General features: G+C 39.2%; 1 protein-coding gene across 1 annotated transcript in view; it reads right to left on the reverse strand.

Annotated features, from left to right (window-relative positions):
- The window catches only part of OTOF (otoferlin), a 177,442-nt gene that overhangs the window by 128,801 nt on the left and 35,984 nt on the right, over positions 1-12,657 (reverse strand). The window contains exon 3 of the mRNA XM_070947052.1: positions 1,719-1,807. Within this exon, the coding sequence (XP_070803153.1) occupies positions 1,719-1,807 (89 nt within the window). The remainder of the gene's footprint in view (positions 1-1,718; positions 1,808-12,657) is intronic.

A 12,657-nucleotide genomic window follows, 5' to 3' on the forward strand; every position in this document is an offset into this window, starting at 1 on the left:
TTTGACCTCCATATCTGAAGGTCCATAATCCTGCCTGGAGAATTGATTTCACATTGTTCTACAAATGATGCAGAATAACATTGTACTATGGAAACCATTAGTTGTCACTTCCCAATGAATTCTCTTGGCAATAGGAATTCCTAGGGATAGAAAATCACCTCTGCCAAATATTTTCTCAATTTTAAAGCTATTCCACTTTTATTTTGATCTAGCAAATGTCTCTTGGCAGGAGATTTAGGCCATGTTCAGGAGGGATGACCGGATTACTCTGTCCTATAGTTTGGACTAAGCATCAGGCTGCTGGTTCATCTAAAGATTAATAATGGAATATTACAGTTTAATCAAATCCAGCAGGCCCCCTATTATATTCTGACAGATTTATTACTAATCAGGATTAAGCCTTTTAAGGCCCAGGATCACAAGTGTTCCCCACCTCTACCTTTACAGCCTTAAAAGTAACCTCCAGTTACATCTGCTGAAAATCACTGGCACAATGTTTGATACTGAGACTGGAAAAACATGACAATTTTACTGCAGTAAAGGCCTAAAATAGGTTTTACAAACCTACTAATAGCCTTAGTAAATTTTTCAGCTACTAGAAGGTACCCTTCCCTATTATATATTGAAGTGACATAATAATACTAGAACAGGTAGAATTAGTGGGACATAATAGTAGAGTCAGTAGAATTGGTTTGACTTGCTGTTTTGCTTCTGTAAGAATTGCTTTGCTAAGAATTAGAACTGCCTCTGCCATTTGTTTCTACCAGTGATCTCACTTATGTGTTATGTTTTTCTGTATCACTCTGTACCTGGTGGATATCTCAAGAAGCGGGGTTGCTAAGCACCCCCCCCCCTTCCTGGCACTGCCAAAGGAAGGGATGGGCCAGAGGGCCAGAATTGGGTACTAAACTGATGTCTCTGAGGGTATAAAAAGGACGCCATATCTTCCCCAAGGTGTGGCTATCTCCTCACATGCATTGTATCTGTATGTTCTGAATATAGTCCCACCCAGTATTTTGTTTTTGGCCATAAATAAAATCTGCTTCTTTTTGCAAGCCTCGTCTTGAGTCTCTCTTTTTGGCATTCTGGTGACTCAAGTACATTTTGGGACCTTACAATATGTATTCAGATTCTATTCGTCAGGACTGGTACTCTCTGCATTAGGCAGGATAAAGTAGTTGCTTAGGCAGCAAATGTTGAATTATGTGAAATGGGTACTGAAGTGCTGGAAGACAATAGCAATAGCACTTAGACATGTATACTGCTCTACCCTACTTTACAGTCCTCTCTGAGAAGTTATATTGCCCCCAACAATCTGGGCCCTCATTTTACCCACCTTGGAAGGATTGAAGTCTGGGTCAAACTTGGGCCAGTGAGAATCAAACTGCTGGCAGTTGGCAGAATTAGCCTGCAATACTGCATTCTAACTATTCACCACACACAATGCTTTCTGTGCCACACCAAGTGTTCGGGCTCTCTCAATGTAGAAAAACTTTTGTTATGCCATAGTTTTCAAGATCACCTATCTATATACAAATGTCTTCCTACTTCTCTTAAAGAACGGTGTTGTGAAATAAATAGGCCTAATGTATATGGGTACAAAATGCTGAAAATATTAAAATGACTGTAGAAATGCTATCTTCGATTGAGCAATTTTCTAAGAGAGGCCAAAGAAGACAGATTCAAATGTGTCCTAGTTGGCATTGTGCATCACTTACCTGTTGGAGAAGACCTTGCTGTAGTTAAACACCTGAATTTCCAGCATCTCATTGACATCGATGCTGCTTGCGATGGGCCATCGGAAAGTCTACAAAAATATTGGGAGACAACAAGAAGACAATTGGCATGCTAAGGCACATTTCTTAGATATCCAAGGTATTTATTTCCACCCTGAGCACCATGTATGTGTTGCTCTTCTATAAAAATACAAATAAAGTATATCATTTAGAGCAGAGGTGTTCAAACTTGGCAGCTTTAAGACTTGTGGACTTCAACTCCCAGAACTATCCCAGAAGGCATAGCCGGCTGGAGAATTCTGGGAGTTGAAGTCCACAAGTCTTAGAGCTGCCAAGTTTGAAGACCTCTGATTTAGAGTTTACTATCTAGAATTACCATTAAATTAAATAGTAAATTACTACTAAATTATTTAATTAAATTCTAATTATCATGAGAAATGGCTCAAAAATTGAAGTACCATTCAATGCTTTAGGATTTCTTTTCTCCAAGAAAGATCTCATGGGAATTCTCCAAATTAAAAAAATAAAATGTTTGGGTTTGCCTGTAAGTCACATAATCATCAGAGATGATGAATATCCATCATTGAGAAGACCCCTATGCTTTTTTGAATTGTCAACATTGCTGGACCTTTATCCTGAACCCGAGAAACTTCAATGGTATATAGATAAAGGATGCAAGAAGCTGAATTGATCGAGGAGTTAGTTTTTAAATAACTTAGTTTTTTATACATAGTTCTGTTAAGACTATAATTAGTCTAGTTTAATAGATGTCAACTGTTTTTGTTTGTTTGGTTATTTAATTGTCACATATGTGAGAGACTTGCCTTTGGAATTCCTTAAAACATTTAATTATCAGGTGGGGGAAAAGATGATAGACTACATGGATTGTTCTTACAGTTTTTTCAGCATGCCATATACTAATTGACAGTTTTCTTCACATAAACTCTTCTTTCTACTCACAAGGCATTTCAGTTTCAGTGAAGAGAAGGGCACTGTGCTGCTCCTTTTCAGGGTGTAACTTTTAAAAATACATTTTTGAACAGAGTCTTTTCAAGAGAAACAGCATGTCGTCAATTAACAAAGAAATAATATATAATAATTATAATTATTGCAGAAGAGAAGGTTAAGGATTGTTTGTTGTTAGTTGCAAAGTTGTCCGACCCATCGTGACCCCATGGACAACCTTCCTCCAGGACTTCCTGTCCTCTACCATCCTCTGGAGTCCATTTAAGCTCACGCTGGCTGCTTCAGTGACTCCATCCAGCCACCTCATTCTCTGTCGTCCCCTTCTTTTGCCCTCAATCTTTCCCAGCATTAGGCTCTTCTCCAGTGAGCCCTTCCTTCTCATTAGGTGGCCAAAGTATTTGAGTTTCACCTTCAAGATCTGGCCTTCTAAAGAGCAGTCAGGGTTGATCTCCTCTAGGACTGACTTGTTTGTTCGCCTTGCAGTCCAAGGGACTCACAGGCATCTTCTCCAGCACCATAGTTCAAAGGCCTCAATTCTTTGGTGCTCAGCTGAGCATTGTTAGCTGTCTTCAAATACCTGAAGAGCTGTCATACTGTAAACTTATTCTTGAACTTATTCTCTTTTCCTCCAGAAGGTAAGACTAAAACTAATGGGATGAAATTTTAAGGCCATAGATCAGATACTAGGAAGAACAGTAAGAGCTGTCAATTAGTAGAATAGTTACCTCATGGAATGATTTCTTCCATTTTGCTGGAGGTTTTAAATAAGAGACTGGAAAGTCATTTATTAGAAATGTTGTAGTGAATCCTGCAGTGTGAGGGGAATTGAACTTGACGACTATTTTCAATTCTATGATTCTATATGACTCTAGGTCAGTTCTCATAAATTTGAAGACAAATAAAAGAGCCTAGATATCTTTTCCTGGCACACAGGCTTATTCAGCTGCTTATGTGGTTTGATTTATTATTATAGTTTTACGATATCTTTCTATTAAAAATGTCAATGGGGCTTTAAAGCAAATAATTAAAAGACAACGAGACTATAAACCAATAAATAAGCAAGGTTAAAAACAATGCCAGAAGCAATCACGTCAAAATGAATACTCATCACAATGTAAGAGGGTGGGTGCTGTGAAGGAAATAGTATTGACCAGGTTCAACTTTCCAGGAAAGGGGTTTTATAAGCAGGATATAGAAGCCCTTCTCCTTGTTAATATTGACTTTGCTCAGATAATAAAGGTATCCAAAAGGCTTCCATATAATTCTGTCTCCTCCTTCAGATCAAGCAGTCCTTTTTACTCTCTGTCTGAATGATGGCTGGGAATGAGAACACTATAATTCAATCCATTTGGATAGCACCAACAGTGCTATCTACCCGAGTGTATGGCTAGGTGGGAGAAGATGCTCATTTTGGAGAACAAGGACCACCAAAAGTAATATCTACACGGCAGTGATGGGTTGACCCCGGTTCGCACCGGTTCTATAGAACCGGTAGTAAAACCTGCAGGAGGCTCTGCCCACTGACCCCGACATCATCAGAACGCTTCTGCGGATGCGCAGAAGAGCGTGCGCGCGGCCCCATTGCAAACTGGTAGTAAAGGTAAGTAGAACCCACCCCTGCTACATGGGCTTTCAGAACCCTGCAGAATGTTACAATCTTGTATTTAGATTATTTGTCATGAAGAGGCTCCTTTGTCTTTTCAATCACCCTTTTATGAACTGTTTGCACTTTCTCTTTCATAACACAGGTATGAGTGGATTGACTATTAAATCACACTGGATAAAATGCAAGGAGAGAAAGAGAGGGAAGGGAGGGAGGGAGGGAGGGAAGGAGGGAGGGTGAGAGAACCAGGGAGGAAGAGAGGAAGGGAGAGAGGGAGAGAAGGAGAGAGAGAGAGAGGGAGAGGGAGAGAGAGATTCAGAACAATATCCGTACAGTACAAATTGTCCGTACAAAATATCCGTACAAAATATCCGTACAAATTCAATTTAAAACAGACACTGTACGGTTCTTCCTACACTTATAAGAGGTTTCACTTGCATTGCTTTGAGAGAGGTCCAAGATCAATATCTAGCAGCATCTAGATTGTGCTGTTTTGTTTAAAGATAACAGTTAGTGGGAAAGTCTCTCAGCAGGTGGCAGCAGCTGGCCAATTTTGTCTGAACTTGGAAGCTAAACAAAGTCATGCTTGGCTAATACTCATAAAAGTATCCAGCAGGAAATCTTAAGATTACAGGCCGGCTGAGAAATCAAAAAAAAAAAAAACATTCCAAAGAAAGACAATGTTAAACTACTTAAATATTTTTGTCAAGAAAACAACATGGGTTCTTTGTAGTCTTGTAGTGCAGCTCAACGATGGGGTTTTAAGTGGAAAAGGCTTTTCTTTGCCTGGATTTGGCAAAGCAACTGCTGGTTGAAGGAAATAAGCAAATAAAAATGTAGCACGTGCAAAAGGTTGAGTTCATAGGATTTCAAGGAAAAGCCAGGAAGACAAAAAGCATTTGAAATACTGTTGAGCAGGGGTGTCAAACTTGATTTCATTGAGGGCCGCATCAGGGTTGTGTTTGACCTTGTGGGTCCAGGCTGGGTGTGGATAGGCTGGCCATGCCCAGCTAGATGTCACTCCTGTCGGGGGCACGTGTGGTGGCTCAAACGCTCTGCCAGCGAAAATGGGCTCCCGACCTCCGTTTTCACTGGCAGAGGGTTGCAGGAGGCCGTGTCAACCAAAAACAGAGTTCAGGAGTCCATTTTCGCTGGCAGTAGCACCGCGGGTCAATCCTTCGCTGTTTCCAGGGCGGCCCCATGGTCCAGATCTAAGTACCCCGTGGGCAGGATCCAGCCCCTGGGCCTTGTGTTTGACAACCCTGCTGTAGAGTTGGGCAGGCCAATGGTCTTGAACTGGAGGAATGCAAGTTCTTACATTCCAGGATATGTAAGATTCATGCATGTAATCATTGTACAAACATGCTTTGGCAAAGTCTTGCTAGCCATTAGCCTCATTAACTCTTTTTTAAAAATATATTTTCATTACATCATCTTTGTCTTATTCTCGGCCTACTGTAGAAAAATCTAAATTGTTTTTTATCTATTCCAACTTAGAAGTGGTACTTTCTTATTTACCCCCAAGTGAGCCTTATGATATGACCATTCCATACCACATCACTGATGATATTGTTGATGTCCTGGTCAGGAGCTGGGATTTCCTTGCCTCTTCTTCAGGAAGACATCTCTCTCTCAATCAAGGCAAAATAGAAGCATAAAGTAAAACCATCTATGGCTATTTGGGGTTGATTTGGTATCTACTGGAGAGACTGGACTTATTTTACTTTTCTTCCTCTCCTTGCAGTGCTGCTGGGGAAGGGATTGGATGGAGTTTGTTTTACATTTTATTTTTTTCCTATATCAACCATTGAGAGTTTTTCTTTTACTGTGATGGCTTACAAATAGACCAAATAAATAAAAATTAGCCTGAGTGGCGTAGGAGGCTAATGCCTCCTAAGGCAGCATTTAACATCCAGCTGCCTGCAATTACTGCGAGTTCAATTCTCACCAGGCTCAAGGTCGACTCAGCCTTCCATCCTTTCTAAGGTGGGTAAAATGAGGACCCGGTTTGTGAGGGCAATAAACTGACTTTGTATAAAATATACAAAAGTATGAAGGCTATTGCTTAACGCATTGTAAGCCACCCTGAGTCTCCGGAGAAGGGCGGCATATAAAAATAAATAAATAAAATAAAATAAAATAAAGAGTCATTTTTTAAAATTTCCACGACATACAAATTGATTGATTGAATGAATGAACGAACAAATGAATGAACAAACAAACGAATGAATGAATGTCAGTCTACTGAGGTAGTCCAGATAGGAAGCATGCCAAATGAACTAATATTACATTATTATAGGGTTACATTTACAGAATTTTGCAAACCTGAAAGTATATTTCTCCCCCACTGCCTTTACAGCCCACGAAATTAGAGAGGGGGTCCCTTCTAAGACATTTGCCGCATCCACATTGCTTCTGCAGGCTAAGCTGCCTCTTACCCCACAGCTTCCTGGCTGTGCCTCTCTTCTCTCAAGGTCATTTCCTTATACATTACAATGGGTGAAAGTGTTGGAGGGGAGGCCTGCCTTGAAAAGGTGCAGTAGAGTTACAGGAAGGAAGAGAAGTTATCCTTGGAGAAAAGAGAAGGGATGAAATATGAAGAAGGCAGCAGGGCCAATAAACAAAATTGAGAAGATGACACACTTTGGTACCAGTGAAACACAGCAGGCAGAAGCTGCAATGTATTAAAAGATTAACTTGAACCCCCTTTCCAGATGGTGCGTACCAGAAAAACTGATGCCATTTCACACTCTATTAAGAGTGACAATTTGTTTTCCCAGCCTCATCTGGCTCTCAACATTCTTCCATCCTAATTGGTGGTTAGCCTTTTTCATTCTCATAAACACCACCCAACCCAGATTATATTCTCATGCTTCACTGTAACAGTCAAGTCAAGGCTGTCAAAAGCAATCTACCAGCTGCAGCCTGTTATTGTCACTGCAAATATTTGTTTGCAAGTCAAGCTACAATCCTGCTGTGATTACAAAGAAAGGTTAAAAGGAGATCAAAACATTGCTTTGCCGTGTAGTAGAAAGCCTCTTCATTACGTCAATCTCAGTGAGTTTAGCCAGATTCAAGATCACTGGAATACTCTCAGTGGAATGCACATTGAGGAGACTTCTTTTCCTTTTATACTAAAATGAGGCTCAGACTCTAAATTCTACTTCTGAATTTAATTTATAAACTCATCAACGAAACATGGTTATATGCATATTCTTCCTGAATAAGAGAATATATGCCTACTGTCCCTGTCCTAATGTTTCCGTTAATTGTATTCATTTTATGTATTCAATTCATGCTTATACTTATATATATTATCTAATATGTACTCGACAAAATAAATAAATAAAAAATGAATAAATAAATATTGTACTCCATTTTTCCAGTATGCCTACTTAAGCCTCACTGTTTCCTAATATAATGCATACTGTTCTTTCACAAAATACACTTTTGTTAACGGTTTTTCAAATTGCAAACTGCTTCACAAGCTCAGGACTTTTCATTAGGCATGAACTCATTTGATTTTATAATTTATTTATTTGATTTAAGTATATCCCACTTTTACTTCAAGAGCTCAGTGTCAGGGTTCCAAGTAATATGCCCATAATGAACAAAATTCCGAGGCAGGTATTGTAGATTCCTCAAAGAATAGTTTATTTGGATATATCATATTAGCACAGGCTGCTAAAAACCAACTCTGAGTGTTCCCATGGTTTTCACCTAATTAAAGGTAAAAATTTTCTCCCTTCCCCAAACCATCGGTCACATGGTCTAATCAAGGTGCCGTCCAGTTGCTTGGTAACTTTACTCCTCCTTTCTCCGACCACCTGTGGGAATGTCCTTGGTTCCCAGGAGAAAATGCTTTGTTTTGGCTACAAAACCCCAGCTATATCTATTCCCTCCTCCCTATCCCTTAGCTCTAGTGTGGCAACACTGAAGTCTCAAAATGGCTTCAGTCAGGTCAGCTTTAGGGCTGACACTCAGATGACTTCCACAGAGATCTCCCTGCATTTGTGAACATAATAACTATCGAAGTGGATTATGCTGAGAGAGAAGGGCTAGTTTAAAAGTCAAAAACTGAACTTCCATAGCTAAGGATGTACTTGAACCTGAGTATCTCTGTTCCTACTTTAACCATTACAGGCTAGGCCTCCAGTTTACAACCATAATTGGGATCAGAATTTCTATTGCTAAGCAAGGTGGTTATTAAGCGAGTTGCACCTGATTTTACAACCTTTTTGCCCCAGTTGTTAAGTGAATGACTGCAGTTGTTAAGTGAATCATGTTGTCATTAAGTAAATCTGGCTTCCTTCCTTGATTTTATTTATGAGAAGCCACCTGAGAAAGTTGCAAATGGTTGCTAGGTGCCCAAATTTTGATCATGTGAGCATGGGGTTGCTGCAGTGTTGCAAGTGTGAATTATTACTTTGTATGGTTTGTTAAATGGATGGTTGTAAGTTGAGGACTATCTGATACCATAGAAGCTCTCTATAGCTTATTTGTAAGCTTCAGGTGAAACAAACTAGGTTCATTTATGCACTTTTTTATCCACCATGTTTGGCTCTTCACACATCTTACAAGCAGAATTGCAACACTTTCTACCAACCTTCCCTTTTCCAAATAATTTCACCCCAAACCCCAATGTCTAAGTCTGAAACTGGAAAGATAACAAAAGACAATAGTAACAATTACATGTTAACAAATACAGTTGCCCAGAATTGATCAATATAGTCTTCTCCAACACATTCAATTGTGTTTGACTGTAATTCCTTAATCCATAGGTAGCATGGGAATTAAAATCTAACAATCTACAAGTCATTGACTGGGGTTACTTTAAAAACATTGCTATTTTTAAACTAAACTGACATTGAGGAATGAGAAGTGATTTCATTCACAATATAATTCACCCATTGTGCGAAGTCATGGTTTATGTAACTTGTTTTATTGAATAAATCTCAGTTGGTTAAGTTTGTACCACATAGTCATAAGGCCACTGCTTACCAGCTTTGATGGTGGATTCATAATAACAAGACCAAACCATGTTATAGATTAATGCTGTTTGTGAATTCAGCCATTATAAGCTTTAATTCCTTCGCCAGTAGCAAGGAATGCCACAAATTATTAAACAAACAAAAAAGCAATGATAACTTGCAAATAAAATCAGTTTGCTTTATATACATAAACAGTGAACACTGATAAAAAATATGCATCGTCTTTTTTTTTTAAACTTGTCCTGGCTCTTGTACCAGAAAGTATGACTTCTTAATGCCGCGCTAATACTAAAATGAAACAGCTTGGATGATAGCTATCAAAAGAACATTGAGATCAAATGCTTGCAAATAATAGAGGTTTCAGTTGGCTGCTAAGTTAGGCATTCTGACACCTTAACTAGCTTTGGAAAAGGGGATTTTATGTATAATTGTTATAAGAAAAAGTAAAGATTAAATTCCTGCAACAAGATAATCTAAATTACTGGCAAAAAAAAAAAAAAAAAAGATTCACAGTTCTTCTGGAACAAAAAATAATGTACTGTATAAGAAATAAGGGTGTTGGTTTCCATGGCTATTTATTGGTGAAAATGATGCTATTTATATAACAGAATATATTTTACTAAAATCTGGAATCTGCTAAATAGTTTCCAACATTGAGAGGCAGAGAAATTAGAAACTAACAGGAGCTGTACAAGGCCAAGGGTTGATATTTGTTTAATATATGCTTTTTAAGTTGACAGAATTATCAACTATAGTCTTAGCTGATTAATTGGTAGCTGCTCTTTTAATAAATTCAGCATGTAGCAACATTACTCTTTTCAAGGCAAATTGTCTACTCTGACAGCCAGAATAGAGTATCTAAAATATTACAGGATATTTGTTTGAAGTTCAATAGCGTAACAGTACGATTACCCACTATAAACCTATGCTAGCTCGCTTCCTGTCATTCAGGATACTGTTTATAAGCGCTATGAGCTTAGAGCTCAAAGCATTGTTAGAGACCCCACACACCCACTTTACGGTCTGTTTCTGTTGCTCCCCTCTGGGAGGAGGTTTCAAAGTATTTCTAGCAGGACTACCAAATTCTGTAACAGCTTTGTTCCTTATGCCATCCATCTGGTAAACTCCCAAGATTCGTTTCTCTCACCATGTACATGTATACATCCAAACTAGACTGTGTTGTTTCTCCATGTCATATATGTGGATATATACATAATTTTGTATTTATTTATTTACTCATTTTGTCATGTTTGTGTAGTGTATATTAGAGGTGGAGAGTCTTTGAGAGCTGTATGCAGTGAAATTTCATTTTAATGGATGCCGATTAGCGTACATTCAAAGTGACAATAAAGTTATTTCTAAGTCAAAGTCAAAGTCTACTCTCTGTATATCTAAAATTAATATAAATCATCATATTAATATAAATGTCTCTGGTAAAAAACAAGAGAAAACAATTAATTATGTGAACTATTCTTTGCATTTCTTTGCAAATGAGAGGATTATTCTAATTCTAGATCAGGGGTGTCAAACTCAAGGCCCGTGGGCCATATCTGGCCTGCAGGGTGCTTAGATCTGGCCTATGGGGCCATCCTGGAAATAGCGAAGGACCGGCCCGCAGTGCCTCTGTCAGCAAAAACAGAACTCAGGAGGGCCTTGTAGAGCCCTCCCGGGCTCCATTTTTGCTGGCAGGGGGTTGCAGGAGGATCCCCCCAGCCCCATCCGGGCCACCACAGGTGCCCCCTGACTTGAGTGACATGAAGGTGGCCACGCCCACCATTGCCACACCCACTTGGCCATGTCCATCAGGCCTCCCGAGGTCAAACACAACCTGAATTTGGCACCCCTGTTCTAGATATTTGTAAAAACAGTTTTGTGGCTTAACAAAGACTTTAAAAAATTATTTAAAGAAAATGGTGAGCGCTAACATGCTTGTTTCTTCATATAGCCAAAGGAATCTGATATCTGACTTTGGGATTTTGGAACACATTTACTTGTAAGAAATAGTTTAACCATCAGTTTAAAAATAGATAAAGTAATAACTAAAAGCTGTATTAATCTGTCTGCATCTTTACTGCTATCCCCCCAAACCTGATATGATTCATTTGTAATATGAATTCAGGCATGGGGGCTGGGGCTGCATCTCCTATACTTCCTCCCCACTCTCCCTCTACAAGGGCCATATCATTTTTCTCAGAGCATCTGCTAAATGTGCAAACTGCATGTTGTTAAATGAGAACATGGATGAATTGATTTGGCTCAGTTACAACCTTTCTTTTTGCTGCTTTTTCATAACAGCAGTCAAATAAAAAGAAGCTGAATCTCTGTTGTTCTCATGAGCCCAAACCACAAAGTTCAATACCCTTTGGCCGAAAACTAATTTTCCCTTTTCAAGTATTTCTGGCAGATCTGAATGTTAAAGAAATGCTGTGAATATCCACAGAGGTGGCAGCTTCTAACCTTGGCTGACCTTGGAAAAGCTAAGCACGGTTAGTTTTGGGTGGAAGAGGACCAGAAATTTCAGTACTGAAAAAATGGAAAACAAAACAAAACAAAACAAAAAACCTTACATGGAAGGTGACAATTGAAAACTATTTCTGGACTGCTGTCAAGAAAACAATATGAATACATCCAGGCAATCACTAGAAATTGATCTTATGTTGAGAGTGTTTTCACTTTTTATGGAACAACTACCACTTTCCAATTATAGTGCTATACGAGAAGAAGGGACGCGGTGGCTCAGTGGCTAAGACGCTGAGCTTGTCGATCGAAAGGTCAGCAGTTCAGTGGTTCGAATCCCTAGTGCCGCGTAGTGGGGTGAGCTCCCATTACTTGTCGCAGCTTCTGCCAACCTAGCAGTTCGAAAGCACATAAAAAATATAAGTAGAAAAATAGGGACCACTTTTGGTGGGAAGGTAACAGCGTTCTGTTTGGTGTTAAGTCATGCCAGTCACATGACCACGGAGACGTCTTCGGACAGCGCTGGCTCTTTGGCTTTGAAACAGAGATGAGCACCACCCCCTAGAGTCGAGAACCAGTTCACATACAGGCAGCATCATGATTTTCCATTTGGAAAGTGCATGTTGGTGGAAGGGTGGATCAAAGTTTCCCTGATTGTGTCTATATTTTCTGGGTCCATGACTTACGTTCCAGTACTGTAATTGTGCCTTTCCTACCTCTAAATGGCAATGCTGTTTTTTTAGACATTATGCCATCAGAATTTGGCAACTTAACTGGGAAAGGACCCCAGGTTCTCAAATTCTGCTTTCATGAAGCTACAGTACAGTACATATATTTTACACTCCTATCAAATATACTTTTAAAAAGATGAATGTTTGTAAAGGAATTAGCCCAATGATCATGA

The sequence above is a fragment of the Pituophis catenifer genome, unplaced genomic scaffold (genome assembly GCF_029215685.1).
Source record: "Pituophis catenifer annectens isolate HBS135680 unplaced genomic scaffold, rPitCat1.0.hap2 SCAF_1, whole genome shotgun sequence".
NCBI classification, from domain to species: domain Eukaryota; kingdom Metazoa; phylum Chordata; class Lepidosauria; order Squamata; family Colubridae; genus Pituophis; species Pituophis catenifer.